Genomic DNA, 20,179 nt, shown 5'->3' on the forward strand with positions numbered 1-20,179 from the left:
AAATGCTCATAAATTCTATCCCTAAGAATTCTGTCCAGTAACTTCCCTACTACTGACATGAGACTCACTGTTCTAAAGTTTCCAGGATCATCCCTGGTTCTCTTTTTGAACACTGGAACAACATTAGCTACTCGCCAGTCCTCCGAGACCTTGCCTGTGGCTAGAGAGGACACAGAGATATTTGTCAAGGCCCCAACAATCTCTTCACTAGCCACTCTCAATAACCTGAGGCATATCCCATCAGGTCCTGGGGACTAATGCCCTTTGAGGGACCCAACACCACCACCTCCTTTACCTCAAAATTCCCGAGCATATCAATAAGCTCAGAACTGACCTCCCTATCCTTCACGTCCTTCTTAGTAAATATTGATGTAAAGTACTCATTAAAGATCTCACCCACATCCTCTGCACCCAAGCAAATACTCCTCCTCTATCCTTGAGTGGTCTTACCCTCTCCCTATGCTCTTGATGTACAGTACCCTCTTGGGATTCTCTTTAACTCTACTTGCCAAGGACTTTTCATGGCGTCTGCTAGCTTTCCTTATTCCCTTCCTGAGTTCTTTGCTGGCTTCTTTACAATCCTTGGGGGCTCTGTTTGATCTTAGCTTTACATAATTTTCCTTTTTCTTCTTGACTAAATTCATCACCACTCTTGACATCAGAGGTTTTCTTACCCTGCCATCCTTGTCCTTCCTTCTTATTGGAACATACCTGCTCTGAACTCTGTGCAGTTGGTCTTAGATGTGGACTTAACCAAAAACAGCTGTTCTCAACTAATTCTATCTAGTTCCTGCCAAATGCTCTGGTAACCTGCCCTGGTCCATTTAATACTTACCCTGATCTATAGCTATTTTAAAACTTGAGTTGTGGTTACTGTTCACCCACTGAAAGATTGGTCATCTGTCCAAGCTCATTCCCCAACATCAGATCCAGTAGAAGCTCCTCTTCTTGTTGGACTATTATTCGAGGCCGGAGCTTCGGACGATGGCCCCTAACGGTGACTCCTCTGCTTGCATCTTCATAAACAGCTCTATTTCTATCTTTAGTACTTCTTTTTTCCTTTTCAGGGTTCTTTTGAAGACCCTGACCTGGAGTTGCATGCTGACTTTGGTTCTTTGCGGGAATGGGACCTGCTCTCAGGGCCTCACAACTGGCCACTTTTTGATATGCCAAGGATGCAGCCTAGAAGACTAGCGCGCCTTCAGCGTGCCAGATTTTCATGGCTCTGGAGGCGGGCGGATTTGAGGTCAGTGCCGCCACAGAAAACTGGTGTATCATAGGATATGGCAGATCATAAGCAGCGATTTTTGGGCACAGAGCTCGGAAAAGGCGACGCAACAGACTTTTAACATCATAAATCGGTGAGTTGTTTTGTTACATCTCCCCTCTCACTGTGAAACGGTGACACCTCTTTTTCCCTTATTCAGGAGAGCGAGAGCCTGTGGTATGTCGAATTACCAGGTGAACGAGTAGTCTTTGGGGTACTGTAAGTCTGTGTCTTTACTGATGCTTTGCAGCAGGCTCGAGTGCTTGGTGGGGGATGCCGATACTTTTTTTGCTGGTGGGGGGGGGGGGATGGTTGTTTGCTGCTGCTTATGCATGGTAGAGGGGTGCTGGGGTTCTAACATTTAACTGTCATTCATTCTTGGGGCACTCCTCTGTTTTCGTGGATGTTCATGAAGAAAAAGAATTTCAGGATGTATGTTGTATACATTTCTCTAACATTAAATTGAACCTACCTATTACATATTGATTTAAGAACCCATCCTGAAAATACCTAACACATTCTGCTCCATCAAAACTCTTTGCTCTCAGAAGGTCCCAGTTTATATTGGAGAAGTTAAAGTCCCATCAGTGCTTGCATCTGTTCCACGTTTGAGTTCTACCCATATAGTCTCAGTGACGGAGTCCTCCATTATGTCTCCTCTGAATGCAGCTGTAACACTGTCCTTGATCAGTACTGCAACTCCATTACTTTTACTTCCCTCTCTATCATTTCTAAAACATCGAAACCCTGAGACATTCAGCACCCATTCCTGTCCCTCTCTCAATTAAGTCTCTGTAATGGTCACAACATGATAGTTCCATGTACCGAGTCCATCGCCTTTACCCATAATACCCCTAGCATTAAATTACACACACTTCAAACTACCCATCGTATCATACCTATTACTTTGCTCCTGCCTGTTTTTTCATTACTGGCCCTGACATCTATCTTCCTCTTCATCCCTCCATTTTTCACCTGGTGCTCTGGTTCCCATCCCTGTCAAACTAGTATAAACCCTCTGACACCTTATCAACGATGTCTGTACATTAATGAGAATGTAGGTAAAAGGTCTGTAACTCACTTGTACAGCTGGCAGGCCTTTCAAATGCTTCCACTGGCCGTGCCTATGACTGGGTCCCAGTACAGAGCAGGTGAGGGAAGCAATCCTTTACACCTCCTTTAATATGTTGAGTAATGTGGCCCCATACATAAACTCTGAGCGTAACCAAAACACTTCACGTCTCACAGAACCACCGAGTGTCTGAGCAAACGCATTGGTTTTCCCAGCCTTTCCCGTTGCATGAGCACTCAAACTTGAATGACAATGTAGTAATCTTCAGCGTTCTGCAAATGCTGGGCATTTCAGTATGTGGACACGCTCATTTTCTGTTCCTTTCTGTGCTTTCCACTACATCTCATTAACAACCAAATTGCTAACAGGAACGATCTCTTGTTGGCTAAGTTGCACGTGGAAGTTCTCATGTCCAGTTGATATGTTTACCCATTAGCTATCTTTGATTACTTTGACACAAGTCCAAAAACCAAATGAAGATAACACTTGAGAATGTTGAATCCAAGAATCCAAGCAGTGATGGAATACATCATGCTGCACACAGTACATTCAGCCAGTTCCACTGGTGATAGCTCCTGAGCAGACCCACTTCCCCTCTTCATTTCCCACAGTATGTTTCCCCCTCTGTCATTTACCTACTTCCCATTTGAAAGTGACGGCAATGGGAAAGAAGATAAGATTGTGTAGAAAAGTGAAAGGATTAAGAGGTTGTACTCACATCTCACATTCACTGTTGCAACCGCATCACTTTCACCAACTCTGTTCTTCACCAGACACCGGTACTTGCCCGAGTCAGACACCACGGCGAGGTTAATCTGCAGGATTCCATTGCGTTTGATAGCCCGGTTAGGTAAGGTTCCATTTACTTTAGACCATTCATATGTGATTGGTGGGGTTCCTTGGGAAAGGCAGTGCAACCGGATGATCTCACCCACACGAACGGTGACAGTCTCGACATCAAAGGTGGCATACGGTGTTGCTAAGGAACAGGATAAATTAGTGAGGATACAATTAACACCTATTGTTATTTTGACCCTATGTATCTCAAAGCAGTGGTTAATTTAGGATTGAGATGAGCATGATCAATTTCACCAAATACAATCAAGTTGCCTTTACAACACACACAAAATGCTGCAGGAATGCAGCCAGGTAGGTTTTGGGCCAAAACCCTTCCCCCTGTTTATTTCCTTCCATAGATGCTGCCTGACCTACTAAGTACCTCAAGTGTGTGTGTGTGTGTGTGTGTGTGTGTGTGTGTGTGTGTGTGTGTGTGCGCGTGTGTTGCTCAAGATTTTCAGCATCAGCAGAATCTCGTGTCTCCAAGTTGCTCCTTCTATAGTTTGAAATCATTAAAGAACTTGAGCCAAATTGTTGACAGTTCCTTTCTCCCACAGGAGCCACCCAACTTGTTCACTTCCTCTAGCACATTGTTTGTTGCTTAAAACCAACAAAGATTACTGACAATCTCCTGCGGCATGTCCTGTTACCTCATTTCCCACAGTCACTGAGAATGCCTTTCCAGAGCAAACAGCCTCATGCTGTAACTAAGATGGACAAAGAGGGTTAAATAAGTGGGTCACTGGGTGGTGTGGCTCGATGGGACAGAAAGGTCTGTTATGCAATGTATCTCCAAATTAAAAGGAACTTTGACTTTGCATTACCAAGGCCACCTGGGGAGGTCTACCTGTCTTCAAAATCTTCTGCAGAGCGTCAGTGTTCACTTTAAGATTGCAGCATAAGGAAAATGTGCAAACTCCACAAAGTCTGCACCAGAGAACGGGATTGAACCTGGGTCACTGGAGTGGTGAGGTAGCAGCTCTATGACAGGTCCTCTCCAGGTTGTGAAATGCAGAGTTCCCAGGTTGCAGAAAACGTCTGCAGTCCCAGCAAATCCACCCCACTGATGATCCAAGCATTTGCTCATAAGCACCGATTGTACAAAGATTGTTAGTCTGTAGTTGGACAGGATCTTCAAAATTACTTTCTGAACTAGAATTGCAGCAACACATCAAATGCACTATATTATCTGTAAAATGGCTTTTCTCCATTCCCTGCTCACCCAGTTACTTCCAGAACTTCTCACCTTCATGCAATTCTAGCTGTTTACACAGTGCAGTTGACAGATTTAATATTTGCACACCTACCAAAAAATCTGGAACTTCTCATTTTCAAAGAGTGCTTAAAACATTCTAGCAAGGCTGTAAATGCTGGGAAAACTGCTGGAAATACTCACGTAGCTAGGCAGCAACTATTGAGAGAAAAAGAAAATTAACAATCCAGTCTGATGACCTTTCACCAGCTCTGGTGAAAGATTATCAACCCAACACATTAACCTTGTTTTTCTTCCACAGATGGTGCCTAATCTGCTGCGTGTTTGCAGTATTTGTTGGTTGTGTTCCGGTTGGGGGTGGACTTACTTTCGACATCCAGCATTATGAAGAGCTCATTGAATCCAGCAGAGTTGGAGGCATTGCAGATGTACTGGCCAGAGTCCTGCAGTCCTACGTGAGGAATAACCAATGCTCCATCAACAATCTTGTGTTGCCATGGCAATGGGGCCCGCAGTTTAGACCACTGAATAATTGGAGTGGGATAACCTAGAGACCAGAGGGAAAATCAAGGGTTAATTCAAACAAAGTGTCACATTTGAATTTTTTTCCCTTTTGTTCTGACCAGGCCTAGGCATTTAATACTAGATAGCTATACCCTTATCAATTCTGAGAGCTGTTTCTTTTTACAGAGGTTTTAAGTTAAAAACTAGTGTGAATCTCACTGGAAACATCAGGTAGCTAGAAAGTACAATTCCCAGGGTTGCCTCATTTACAAAATTCACTCAGACTAAAAGAATTTAAGGATATTAATCTGAGAGGGGAATGTCACAAGTCAGATTAAAGAATAAGTCAGAGAAGGGCCAAGAAGCGGCTACAAACTCACTCCTCTGATAAAGAGGAAGAAACAGTAAAGGAAAAATTTTATACATGTCCTGTTAAATTAATGTAGGAATGTAATCACTAAATGGTGGTGAAAGGAAGGGATACAGGGATTCTCGTCATTCCCACCCTGGAGTATAAATTCCCAATATATTTTAGCACTCCTGCAGTGGCGTAAACAAGTTTTATACCCTGCTCAACCCTTCCGGTGGCTTTTGAGAGTAACTATTGACCCATTCTGTATTCTACCAACTAATATCCCAGGTAGTTGAAATACCATCATGTCAATTCTGGAATGTGTTCTTCTGTTGATCATCACCTCAAATTAGTTACATCGTAACTAATTGTCGGCTGTCTGCCGATTTTGACGATGACAACTGTGTTTGTGCAGCTCATCTGATGTGTGTTTGGAGGTGACTATAGAGGCCAACTCGTAAACGGCATAGGTGTTCACAGTGGGGACAAGGGAGTTGTCCTGATTCCATTGGCAAGGCCATTGCTGCTGCTTTTCTCTTCTGTCGGGTGGTGTCCAGCTCTGCGTGACGCCCATCTTCTAAGTTGCTGTAAGCAAACTTAACCAAGGTGTGCCAGTCAGTTCTGTTGTGTACCTTATGGTCCAGATACCAGGGAGCAAGCCCACTATAAGCAATGCTGGCTTTCACAGTCTTTTTACCTCTTACGAGGTCCATTATGGTTTCTGCTCCCCTGTGATCACTGGCCATAGAGCAGCTGCTTAGGAAGTCAGGAGTCCTCCATGTGTTAAACATGTCCGTTCCAACCAAGCTGCGCTTTCAGGAGCACGGCTTCAATATTGGTAGCCTTTGCCCTGTTAAGGACTTCCAGCTTTGTGATACGGTCATTCCAGCAGATACCTATAACGGATCTCAGGCTGAGCACGTGAATCGCTCCAGCAATTTGAGTTGCCTTTTGTATATGGTCCACATTACACAACCGTACGGGAGGCTAGTGAGGACAACAGCCTTGTACAGGTTGATCTTAGTGGACATCTGGGCATTGTGCTGGCTTAGCACATTGCAGGCAGCCCAGGTGCTGACTAGACTTGCAAATCCTGTTCATTTCCTTATCCAGGGAATCATCACTGAAGCTGACACTGCCGAGGTGTTTAATTTCCTTTACTACCCTCAGCGTGTGCCTTCGATGGTGATGGAAGGTGGCACAGCAGCAGATCCAGAAGCACGCTGAAATAAGGCCTCTGTTTTGTGTAGACTGATGGTGAGGACAAATTGACACGTGTGGGCCATTAGAGTGCAGCAGTCCACATAGAGTGCTTCCAGGATGACTCTCTTAACTGTCCTGGATTTGGATGCAGATCAAATGATGATCCATCAAGTCTGTGCTCTCAGGACACCCCATGTTTAACACCCCTGACTGCATGGTTGAGTGTGCATGTGAAAAAGAGGTTGAACAGCACGAGGGCAGCACAGACCCTTGCCTCGTGCCATATGATACAGCATAGAAGTGGGATCAATAGTGATGAAATCAGCAAAGTCAGGCCTCCAACCAAAAAAGAAAGCTGATCAGGATTGGTTTGACGAAAATGAAGAGAACATCACCAGGATTCTGGAAGAGAAGGAAAAGGCATTTCTTGTATGGCAGAAGGACTTTTCTTCAATCCTGAAACATAATCACTTCAATCATCTTCAGAAGCAAGCACAGGCTGCAGTATGCAGAATGTGAACTGAATGGTGAGAGAGAAAGGCAGAGGAAATCCAGTACTACACTGATCAAAAAAAACTTTAAAGATTAAAACAATCTATGGGCCACACAAGTTGCACCACACCCCTTCTGTAAGCAGATGGCAGAGTCCATTCTCAGAGAGAAGAAGAATGCTTGTGGACAGGTAAAGAGTGCATTTCAGCAACTTGTTCAACAGGTTCTCTACCACAGACCAGGCTGCACTCGATCCAACCCCCCAGAAACTCTCTGCCAACAACCTCAATCTCCCTTCTACTGTGGCTGAGGTCAAATAAACCAATGCCCACTTAAATTCTGGAAAAGCCTCTGGAAGGGATCTTTAAATCAATGGGTCAGTTGCACTACAGACCCTACATGACATTCTGAAAAACATCTGGGAAGTAGAGAAACAACATAACCAATGAACTCAGAGACACTTTGATCATACCTCTTTTCAAGAACAAAAGCAGCAAAGCTGACTGTGATAACTATCGTGGTATCTTGCTGCTGTCGATCACCGGGAAGGTCCTAGCCCACATCATTCTCAACCGTCAAATCACCATCATATCAGAGAAGAAAATGCCTGAGACACAATATGAGTTCCACCCTGGAAAAAGCACCATTGATATGATACTCGTCAGGTTCAGGAAAAATGTATCCAGCAGAACCTGGATCAGTGTCTTCAATGGGATGCCCATGAAAATTCATCACTCTTGCTCGCCTCTTCGACGATGATATGACTGACCTTGTTCTCTCAAATGGGGAGGCCTCAGAGCTGTTCAATAACTAATTACTGTTTCCTTAATTACCATTTTATTAAAGTAGACATTTTTAAAAGTACTAGAAGTTTGCAAGATTACGATTTTTTCAAAGGATCCAAGCAAAGTGTTCAAAATATCAGAGACAGACTCAAATTAGGAAAATGGAAATACATAGGCAAAATAAACGGAGATTTCCCTGTCCAAAGGAGACGAGGAATTGGAACAATGGTTTAATGAAGCAAAGACATTCGTTGCATTTCTGACATGACTGCAAAAGATGTGTTTAAGGTAAGTGAACTAGGCTGACCCTTGAAATAGCAGCTAACATCTTGGAACCAATATCCTTTGCTTATTCCAATAATATCCTAATTTAATGTTGTAGTAAGAAGCAGAGAAACCCAGTCTGGATACACAGTGAAATTAAACATTGCTCTTACAACAGGAGTGTTTTATGTTTTCCTTTAAGTTTTGCATTGTTGTAGCAGTTTATTCTTGCAAATCATTTTAATCTTTTCTATTGAGATACACAAGACTTGCCTTGAGTGAAGTTCAACCCTTCAACGTAACTGAATGAAATATTCATCTCATGAAGGGTGAGCCTGCTGACATTCCAGACTCATTCTTGGACAGATTCACAATAACCTACGAGATCTAAGTAGGCTAGATAAGGAAGAAGCATTCAATAATATCCTAAGCTTTATGATCAACACCAGACATTGTCAATGTCATACACACCAGTAGCTGAACAACGCAGGGTAGCGGTCTGGCCTGCTGTGGTGGTTATTGAAGGTTCCTCTGCGGTAACCTGAGGAGCTTGAGGTGTGGAGGCTGAACGCTCGACTATGACCTCCACCTGTGCTTCTGCTTTTCCAAACATATTCGTGGACCTGCAGGAGTAGATTCCAGAATCCTGCAGCCGGGCAGAAGAAATCTGAAATGGGAAATTCAGTAACTGGGATTAAATAGGCACGAATGTTGTAGTTCCACGAGTCGTAAATCATTGAAAAATTAAGTAGCACACATTGAGTGTCTACTGTTGATCACTCATGGCAGTGGCCTGAGTGATCCTAGGGTAATGGACAATAATTAAGGCAAAGTAGCGGTGAAGTTTATTGGATCAGTGAGAGGTGGTTGAAGTTAGTTCCCTTTTTATAAGGTTCACATTGTCCTTATTTTTACATACATTGTCCTTATTTTTACATAATAGAGATTCTGGCTGTTGGAGGGAACAAGCTTTCCCTGTGGTGTAGGATGAGAAGCTGGGCTGACGTACTGCATTTCTGGGCTACTCTGCTGCCCCCAGTGCTAGGATAGTGAAACTCCAGTAATTTCCACTGTCAACATGATCTTTCATATTTAGTGGAAGAAATCGATATATAAATATGATTACAATTTAACAGTAAGAAAAAAAAGCAATTATAAGGTCAAAATTGTATAAATGTATATAATCAAAAGATATTTTAAACTAGGATTTAAAATGACATTTATTTCTTTGTGTTCTTTGCAAGGGATAACGGCTTTTCTTGCTGAAGTTATGCACATACCTTTGGAAATATCAGAGACCACAGATGGTGGAATCTGAAGAAAATAAACATGTCACAACAAACATTTCTGGTCGAGACTCTGCATCAGGACTGAGACTGTAGAGGGAACACTCTCAGTAGCAGTGTCACTACCCTAAATATCAAACAAACCTTTCCCTTCACAGATGCTGCCGAAGCCAACGAACTCCAGAGGTATGTTTTCATGCACATATTTCTGCCTGAGCATCCTCTCTGTTTATGCTGTGTAATTGTGCAACAAGTGTGATGCAAACACAGCCTGGATCTGTTGTAGATCATTAGGCAGCAAAAGGAAGATCCTTCAGAGGATTCTAAGGTAATACTGCCCAGAGTTCATAGATTCCCAACATCACAGAAATGGTTACAAATCAGAGAAATTAACCTGCTAAAACAGGGAATTGTGGTGTTTATTTCATCAGCCTGGTGTGATTCTGTACCTCAGGGTGCAACTGGACTTGCTGATTTATAAGAAAACACTGTGCAAGATTAATAACATTGTGCCAGTAATTGAGGCTCTGCAAAACCAGGAGTGATCTGCAGAGAGTATATGATGTTTGTGCAAAAGGTAATGGACATCTGTCTTGCATCAGCAGAATCTTGCTCATTTCATCCAACTCCAACTCCAATTTCATTACAAAATAAAGTAGCTCTTTGAACCTGTACATAATTATATGCTCTATGTGCACAATGACTTTAATTAACCCAGTGAGAGTACACTAAGCTAAATCATTATTCACAAGCATCTTGCTCATACTGATCATAGTTTTGCTCTGTGAGGACAAGATACAGCTGTAAATGGCCTGCATCTGTTTATGGTGCTTACGTCAGGGGGAACCAAATGCGATATTTGTACATTTATTGACAAAATGAAACAGGGTGGGAAAATGAGTTGTAAGGGGGATGCAAAGAGGTTTCAGGGTGATTGGGACAAGCTGAGACAGCGGACAACTTTACGACTGATGCAGAACTAATGTTGACTACTGTGAAGTTGTTCACTTTGATCGGAAGAAAACAAACAGTCTGAGTTACTTAAATGATATACGAAGTCTCCGGGCACCTCTGTACACCAGTCACTGACAGCAAACATATGCAGATACAGCAGACAGTAAACAAGGCAGGATGTATGTTGGATTTCCTTGCAAGGGATTCTGAGCACAGAAGCAAGGAAGTCATAAACAGTTATACAGGACCTTGGTGAGACCACACTGGGAACATTGTAAAATGACCTGGAATCCTCACTAAAGAAAGGGTGTGCGACAATGGTTCACCAGACTCACTGCTGGAATTCAGATTAGGACTCAGTACTCAAAGACAAAAGTGTGCTTTACTTGTCACATGTACATCAAAACATACAGTGAAATGTATCATTTGCACCAAAACAAATTAGCGAGAATTGTGCCAGGCATCCCGCGAGTGTCGCCATGCCAACAGAGCACGCTCACAACTTACTAACACTAACCATACTTCCTTTGGGAAGGTGGGAGGATATCAGAGCACCAGAGGAAACCATCATGGTCACGGGAAGAAGGTACAAAGTCCTTGCAGACAGCAGCAGGAATCAAACTCCAATCTTATAGCTGTCGCGATAAAGCGATGAAACATACAAAACTCTATTTGACAGTGGTTTATTACTTTGATATTGGTTTATTGTTTTCACATGTACCAAGGTACAGTGAAAAGCTTGTCTTGCGTACTGTTCATACAGATCAGATCATCACACAGTGCACCGAGTGAGGATAAGGTAAAACACTAACAATGCAGAATAAAGTGCAAGTGGATGCAGGGAAAATGTTTCCCCCAAGCTCAAATTTGTCAGAGACGATGTTGGAAGAAGTGGAAATGAGAATTAAGAATCGTAACCAAAATTAGAAAATAGCAGAAACACTCAGTAAGTCAGGCAGCATCTGTGGAGAGAGAACAGAGATAATGCTGCAGGTTAAAGATCACTGTCAGTATTAAGGGTCAATGTTTACTCACTGTCAGGATGGGATCGCCTTCCTTTAGCACCTGTCTCCCCAAGTTGTTCCTTGTCCTGCCATTAACCCGATGCCAGCTTATTGTAGGACGAGGCTCTCCCATACCTACACATTCCAGTGTAATGGAATTACCCACACCTAGCCGGACTGGACCTTGGGGAGAGATGGACACAGTGGGAAGCCCTGGAAGGAAGGAAAATTCCACTGATGAAACAGACACCAATAAGCATAGACAACTTTGTATAGTGCAGGAGGACTGTGCCACATCCCACTCAGACTTCAGATGAATCAATACATGAGAGTCAATTCATCCTACTGGCAGCTTATAGAAAATATCTATAACTTCAAGGCAAAATTACACCAGTACTCATTGCAAAATAAATGTCCCATTGCTCTAAACAGAAGCTTCAGCACTGACAAGGCAGCAGATGGCTGAACAAGCCAGGGAGAGGACAGATTTTCATACTACACAGACAAAAGAGATTCTGCAGAAATCTTGAGCAACACACAGAAAACAGGCACTGTGGTGGTGTAGTGGTTAGTGTGACGCTACTACAGCTTGGGGTGTTCCGGTCCGGAATTGAGAGTTCAAATCCGGTGTCACTCCGCACATCCTGCCCGTGGAATGTGTGGGTTTTTCCCCCCGGTCACCCAGATACCACCCGCCTCTCCACAGTGCAAAGTCGTACCAGGTAGGTTCACTGATCGTTGTAAATTGTCCTGTGATTAGGCAATGGTTAATCGGGTTTGTCAGGGGTGTCATGGTGGCATCGTTTGAAGGTCAGGAAGGACCGACTCCAAGTGTACTGCTAAATAAATACACAATGCTGGGGGAATTCAGTAGGTCAGGCTATCGGGGTGGGGGGGGGGGTGGCAAAATCAAACAGTCAATGTTTTGGGACAAGACCCTTCTCTCAGGATTGGAAAGGAAGGGGGCAGAAGCCAGAATAAGGTGGGAGAAATGGGGGGGGGGGGGCAGAGTGTACAAGCTGGCAGGTGGGTGTGTGGGGGGAGATGTTCTGAGAAGCTGGCAGGTGACGGGGTAGGTGGGTGGGAGAGGGGGGAAGTTGTGAGAAGCTGGCAGGTGACGGGGTAGGTGGGTGGGAGAGCGGGGAGGTTGTGAGAAGCTGGCAGGTGACGGGGTAGATGGGTGGGAGAGGGGGGAAGTTGTGAGAAGCTGGCAGGTGAGGGGGCAGGTGGGTGGGAGAGGGGAGATGTTGTGAGAAGCTGGCAGGTGAGGGGGCAGGTGGGTGGGAGAGGGGAGATGTTGTGAGAAGCTGACAGGTGAGGGGGCAGGTGGGTGGGAGAGGGGGGATGTTGTGAGAAGCTGACAGGTGAGGGGGCAGGTGGGCAGGTGGGTGTGTGGGGGAGGGGGAGCTGACAGGTGAGGGGGGCAGGTGGATGGGAGAGGGGGGGATGTTGTGAGAAGCTGGCAAGTGAGGGGGTGGGAGAGAGGGGATGTTGTGAGAAGCTGGCAGGTGGGTGGGTGGGGGAGAGGGAGCTGGCAGGTGACAGGCAGTAGAGGTAGGGGTATATTATACATATTTCAAATTTGCAGGATGCCCCAAATACCACAGGACTAATACACTACTCTCTGCAGCCGGGTATGGAAAAGACCCCTGATAGTATGTACAATGTGGTTGCAAACACCAGAATGAGATAAATAACTAATGTAGTTAAACTTTACTTGGGTTTCAAGCTGGGTACAGGTATCAATTATTATCGACGTTTCAATGACAAACTCTGCCATCTTCTTCATATATCATCATATATGCTGGGAAAGCACATGATCCTCTTTTTCAACTAATGTCGTTATTTTAGTGGGAATGAGTGGGGATAAGTGTGGTTGGACCCAGGTGGGAGGGCAAACCCTTACCCTCTCAAGGAGCCTGGGGTCCTTTATTTTGAACTGAGACAGTAGACAGCTCCTTGGCTTTGCATCTTACTGAAAAAGAGGCCCCAGAGAGCAGCAGCCTGTCAGTACAGCAACACAATGACTTCCACAACTACTGACAAGAGCTAGAGAAAACTACACATCAGCCTAAGCTCACACTAAAACTAGAAAGCAGGCACTTGGTGAGAGAACATACAAATGAGAGGAACATCAAAAACAGGCATCATTGTTGTGCCAAGAAAACTGTTGACAAATTGCAGAGATAAATAGATAAATGAAGCTTACAGCTTTACAATGGTTTTACAGCTTTGTACCTTGTACAACCAGGGTCGTTATTCTGAATGCTGATCCAAACCGATTGCGAGCCACACATTTGTACTGGCCTTGGTCTTGTTGGCGAATCCTACTGATGGTTATGACAGAGCCATCACCACTGATCTTTATATTGTCTGAAACACCAGGCAAACAGGAGAAGTGTTCGTTTCATATAGTATTATATTGCTTCAAACTTTCCTTGTGCTGTGTGCATTAATACTCTTAATTTTTCCAAGTAGTTAAGCAAAATAGCAAGGTGATGGCTAACAATTTATCAAAGTCCCCCCTCAGCTGCCAGAAATCTGAGATCAATGTAGTTGGTTTGTTTGAAGCCAGAGCAGAACAACAGGGTCTCTCACAATAAGCTATAGCAGTTCCTACTCTTTATAAAAATAATTATACCTAAACCATTTTACATTACTAATATTAAAAGCTCGTCCTTCAACTCCAACACGATACGTCCAGTTAGTTTTCATTTTTTGGACCCCACAGTACCAAAACTCACATAATAAACCCTTGCAACACACACAAAAAATGCTGGTGAATGCAGCAGGCCAGGCAGCATCTATAGGAAGAGGTACTGTCGTCGTTTCGGGCCGAGACCCTTCGTCAGGACATATAATAAATCCTTTCTCAAATTTCAGTAGGCAAGGAAAACATACGTAAACAGCAAACATCTCAATATCACTGATCAAAATTCATACCATAACTGCATTTCAAACCTGAAGGAACACTTATAAAGTTTGCTGGAGTGGAAATCACAGTTGTGGATAACTTTCTCTACATTAAAATAGGTTATTGTGAGTGGAACACAGTCCTGACATTAGAACATAGAGCGTATAGCATTGGAAAGGCCATTCGGCTCATGATGTGCCACACTTGATGCCAATTTATATTGAATGTCCTTCTCCTGCGTATCATTATGTCCCTCCATCCCCTTCATATTCAGTGTCTATCTGAAAGGCTCAAACTCGACCAACCTGCCTGCTTACACTATTACCCCTAGTAACCCTTCCAGGCTCCCACCACTCTCTGTGTAAAAAACTTGCCCCTCACGTAGTCTTTAAACTTCCTCCATCTAGCCATAAAAGCACATCCCCGGCATTTGACATTTGACATTTCTACCCTGCGGAAAAGATTCAGACTGTACCCCATCTATACCTCCCATAATTTATAAAACCTCTGTCCAGTCTCCCACCAACCTCTGACGCTCCAGGGAGAAAAACCCAAATTTGTCCAACCGTTCCTTGTAGCTCATATCATCCAATCCAAGCAGCAGCAAGCTGCACCTTATCTACAACCTTCTTATAATGTGGTGAGCACAGCTGCACACAGTACTCCAAACGCAGTCTAGCTATTTTATATAGACGCAATATGACTCTCCTTACTCTTATACTCAACACCCCTCCCAATGAGGATAAGTATGCGAAACACCGTCACCACCTTACCCACTCACATCACTACTTCCAGTGAACTATGCACCTAGATCCCCAGACCTCTCTGTATCTCAATGCTACTAATTGGTCTACCATCAAGTGTATACTTTCTCTTTTCCTTTGACCTCTCAAGGTGCAACACTTCACACGTGCCTGGATTAAACTCCATCTAACGCTTCTCTGCCCATATCTGTAACAGTATTCTTTGATAGTGCTTTACACTGTCCAATCTTGGTGTCATCCATAAAACCTACTAATCCACCTATCTGCAATTTCATCCAAGTATTTGATATATATCACAAAAAAAGTCCCAGCACCTTTCTTTACTGAGAAAGGCCTACAGGGAAGAAGTCATCACCCTGACACACTGGTGTCAAGTATAAAACCTCTCCCTCACAAAAACAAAGGAGCTGGTTGTGGATTACAGGAGGAATGGAGACGGGCTAACCCCTATTGACATCAATGGATCTGGGGTTGAGAGGGTGAACAGCTTCAAGTTCCTCGGCATACACATCACTGAGGACCTCACGTGATCTGTACCCACCAGCTGTGTGGTGAGAAAGGCACAACAGCACCTCTTTCACCTCAAACAGTTGAGGAAGTTTGGTATGGGCCCCCAAATCCTAAGAACTTTCTACAGGGGCACAATTGAGAGCATCCTGACTGGCTGCATCACTAACTAGTATGGGAACTGTACCTCCTTTAATCGCAGGACTCTGCAGAGAGTGGTGCGGACAGCCCAGTGCATCTGTAATTGTGAACTTCCCACGATTCAGGACATTTACAAGGACAGCTGTGTAAAAAGAGTCTGTTGGATCACTGGGGACCCAAGCCATCCCAACCACAATTTATTCCAGCTGTTACCATCCGGGAAGCAGTACCGCAGCATGCAAACCAGGACCAACAGGCTCCGGGACAGCTTCTTCCACCAGGCCATCAGACTGATGAACTCACGGCGACTTGAATGTATTCTATATTACACTGACTGTTTTATTTATTATAAATTATTATAAATTACTATGATTGTGCATTGCACATTTAGATGGAGATGTAACGCAAAGATTTTTACTCCTCGTGCATGTGAAGGACGTAAGAAATAAAGTCAATTCAATTCAATAACACCATTGGTCAGGAACACCCAGCCAGAATAACAATCTTCCACCCCCTACTCTCTTTCTTTTATGGGTAATCTAGTTCTGACTTCAAACTTGCTTTTCACCTTGGATTCCATGCATCTTCATCTTAGAGTCAACTTACCATGAGGAACCTTAGTGGATGCCTTACTAAAATGCATGTAGATAATATCTGCTGCCTTACCCTCATCAAGATCCTCAACCATTTACCAGTGGGCCACGCTTTTCCAAATGTGCAGATATCTTATCACTCAGCGTCCTTTCCAATAGCTTCCCTACCACTGACTCAACACTCATTGGCTATAGTTACCTGGTTTACCCCTATTTCCTTTCTTGAACAACACTGGCTACTCTTAAGTCCCGTGGGATCCAACCTGTTGCTAGTCTGAACACAAAGATCTATATCACAGTTTTGTCGAAAAATACTTTCCAAAGAAGGAGAATACCAAAAATATTGACCAGTTCTGGTTTGCTGGCTAGCCCATCGGGATTCAGTCACACGGGAATGATCCTTCAGAATGACAAAATTCCATTATAGCCAACACAATCACCTGCACGGTTGCCCCTCTTTCTGTAGGTGATGGTGAATCTCTGGAATTCTGTGGGGTTGTAGAGCTGTGTAACTGGAGGGATTTAAGGATGAGCTAGATTTCCTTTCTATCTTATGAGTTGGTTATAAGGTGCTGGCATAATAAAGGAGAGGAAGCTTGGGCCAGATCTGCCACAGTCAGCTAGAGGGACCAGTTGGCCTTGCTCCTGCACCAACTTCCTCACCTTCTGTTTTCTTGTTTGCTTTCCAGAATGTAATGCGTGGTTAAAGGAATAGCAGAGGATATGAGGGAAATGACAGTGCCCACTGCTTATAGACAAGCATTATTTCCAATGAGGTTTGGTCATTGATTCCACTTAAGTTTTATTAATTTCTTTTGCTGCTGACTAATGCACAGAAGGCACCTGGTGCTTTAGGATTTGGCACCTTGTGGAATTCTCACACTCAGCAAAAAGGGAAGAAAGCATACAACACTCTCTGAACTCCCCACCTGTGTCTCCATAATCATAAATACAATCAGTAATTTTAAACTAGGTTTGATTTACTCACTGGACCTCAGTGCGTAGTGAAATAAACTGAGACTGAATATGGTGTAATTGATGCAATAGGAATGGAATATTGTTATAATTTATTTGCATGTGTTAATTATGGAATTATACACTCACTGGCTACTTTATTAGGTATACCTGCTCATTATTGCACGTTAATCAACTGCTTGTTAATGCATGCAGACATAGTCAAGAGGTTCAGTTGTTGTTCAGACCAAACATCAGAATGGGGAAGAAATGTGATCTAAGTGACTTTGACCATGAAGTGACTGTTGGTATCAGACAGGGTGGTTAAAGTATCTCAGAAACTACTGATCCCCTGGGACTTTCATGCACAACAGTCTCTAGAGTTTACAGAGGATGGTGCGAGAAACAAAATACATTTAGTGAGTGGCAATTCTGTGGGAGAACACACTTTGTTAATGAGAGCAGTCAGAGGAGAATGCCCAGACTGGTTCAAGCTGACAGGAAGGTGACAGTAACTCAAATAACCACATGTTACAACAGTGATGTGCAGAAGAGCATCTCTGAACCAAACAACACATCAAACTTGGAAGTAGATGATCTACCTCAGCAGAAGACATAGAAACATAGAAAAGAGGTGCAGGAGTAGGCCATTCGGCCCTTCAAGCCCGCACCGCCATTCAGTTTGATCATAGCTGATCATCCAACTCAGAACCCTGTACCAGCCTTCCCCCCATACCCCCGATCCCTTAGCCACAAGGGCCATATCTAACTCCCTCTTAAATATGGCCAACGAACTGGCCTCAACTGTTTCCTGTGGCAGAGAATTCCACAAACATACACTCACTGGCCACTTTACTAGATACAGGAGGTACTCAATAAAGTGGCTACTGAGTTTATGTCAAATGAAGAGCAAAATACCAGAAGCTATCAATTTGAAATAAAACCAAACTTGTTGGAAGTATCCAGCAGTTTAGGCAGCATCTGTGAACTGAGAGCACAGTTAACATTTCAAATCAACCTCCAAAGTATTTCCAGTATTTCACACTTTTACTGTTGAAAACTGCAATCAAATGGCCTTCGGTAAATGATCCCCACATAAACATATTCCAAGCAATGCCCACCTCCTTTTCTAATAGCAAATTGAACATCAATGGTTCAGGGTGGTCATTTCAGTCTCTGAGCCATGTTAGTGCAGGAACAAGGTGGTGATTTTCAAGTGATGCTTGTAGAATTTCAGGGCCAGCAACGGCAATGCCCTAACAACTACTGCTATCAACACCTCCAACCCCTCAAAAATGAAACATTCTGCATTTAATTCCAGTACTGATCTGCTTCTAACAGAACTCTGCAGGGAAAGAAGCCATCTACCTGGTCGGTGTTGATGAGGCGTTTTCCACTCTATCGTGAACGGCCGAGCTCCCTCTGAAACGTGACACTGAAGGGTCACATCATTGCCTTCGATTTCTGTAACATCCTGTGGCCCGGGCATTATAACAGGTAATTGGTCCCCTGCAGCACAATACATAAAAATATAAAGTTAGTTATGAGGGGTATAGGTAGGGTGAATGCATGCAGGCTTTTCCTCCTGAGGTCGGATGAGGCCAGAACTAGAAGCCATAGGTTTAGAGTAAAAGGTGAAATGCTTAAAAGGAATCTGAGGGGGAGCTTCTTTACTCAGAGAATGGTGCAGGTGTGGAATGAGCTACCAGCAGAAATGGTAGATACAGGATGAATTGTAACACTTAAGAGGTATAGAAGATAGGTACATGGATGGGAAGGGTAAAGAGGGGTTTGGTCCTGGTGCAGATAGATAGGTCTATGCAGAAGCAAAGTCAGTATGAATAAAATGAGCTAAAGGGTGTGCTTCTGTGTTGATGTAGCCTGAGACTCTATCTGCTAACTGCTGGAGTTTAATGAAAATTTACAAACTCTTTGTACTGGAAAGAAGATGAATTTCCATCTCCGCGTCATGACAAATGCATCTGGGCTACTGAGTAATGAATTGAAATATCTGTGGCCAAGCAACAGCTGGCAAAATCTACAAGTAGCAACAAGAAATGCAACCAAATCACTTTTTCCTGTCTGATGAAGTTCAGGTCCATTACTTTCAGACAGAAGTCATATCACTACTGTCTCTTTAACTCTCTAGCTGAGTCACCTAATAAACCACAACTACCCCTTCTCCCATCCCCGTTCTTACCCAAATGCCCTGCCCAGTTTTCTGTTCATATACTTATCATATTCCCTTCTGGACTTTACGACTGAACCTGCTTCCCCTAGCTTCTGAAGCACCAGGTTAAAGATCATGATAATTCCCTCCAGGTAAAAACGTGTGCACATATTGTCTATTCCTTTTGTCACGGTTGCCTCCCTGGCAAACACAATCATGGTGCTATACAGAGCAGAAACCCTGCATTCTACCACATTCATATCAGCTGCTGCAGAATTACACTGGTCCCACTGACGTGCATTATCAGAGCCATAGTCTCCTATGCCTTGGTAATTCAAATGTCGTCAATATGTGTGTTAATGCCTTTGTATTTTTTTCTTTACATCACGGAAGAAGGTATGTCATGTCTTCTTATGCATTTCCCCCTTGACTTTTTTCTCCCACATGCTTACCATCCCCATCTACTGCCCAACAACCTATCACGGAGCAATTTACAATGGTTAGTTAACCTAGCAACTATCAAGTCTTTGAGATATGAGATGAAACTCATGGTTGAACCCAGGTTTCCAAGGCCGTGACCCAGCAATTCTACCAGCCGCATCACTGTGCCACCCGTATTTGCTATTTCAATATCGTAATAAGACCAAAAGTCATAGGAGCCCATCCAGTCTGCTCCACATTTTTCAAAACGGCTAGATTATTATCCCTCTCAATCCCATACTCCATAATCTTTGACACCATGTCTAAACAATAATCTATCTCCAATCTCCATTTTAAATATATTCAATGACTTAGCCTCCATAGCTGAAGTGGGAATGAACTCCACAGATTTATCATCCTCTGGCTCAAGAAATGCCCCCTCATCACTGTTCTAAATGGATGTCCCTCTATGATGAGGCTGTG

The 20,179-nt window shown here is 43.6% G+C and overlaps 1 protein-coding gene across 7 annotated transcripts in view; it reads right to left on the reverse strand.

Annotated features, from left to right (window-relative positions):
* The window catches only part of hspg2 (heparan sulfate proteoglycan 2), a 551,229-nt gene that overhangs the window by 91,445 nt on the left and 439,605 nt on the right, over positions 1-20,179 (reverse strand). For all 7 annotated transcript variants that reach the window (XM_072245063.1, XM_072245064.1, XM_072245068.1 and 4 more), the window contains 6 exons: positions 18,475-18,615; positions 13,472-13,606; positions 11,265-11,446; positions 8,461-8,656; positions 4,757-4,936; positions 3,058-3,318 (listed from right to left, as the gene is read on the reverse strand). In XM_072245063.1, coding sequence (XP_072101164.1) covers positions 3,058-3,318; positions 4,757-4,936; positions 8,461-8,656; positions 11,265-11,446; positions 13,472-13,606; positions 18,475-18,615 — 1,095 coding nt within the window. The remainder of the gene's footprint in view (positions 1-3,057; positions 3,319-4,756; positions 4,937-8,460; positions 8,657-11,264; positions 11,447-13,471; positions 13,607-18,474; positions 18,616-20,179) is intronic.

This window comes from Mobula birostris, chromosome 27, assembly GCF_030028105.1.
Source record: "Mobula birostris isolate sMobBir1 chromosome 27, sMobBir1.hap1, whole genome shotgun sequence".
NCBI lineage: Eukaryota > Metazoa > Chordata > Chondrichthyes > Myliobatiformes > Myliobatidae > Mobula > Mobula birostris.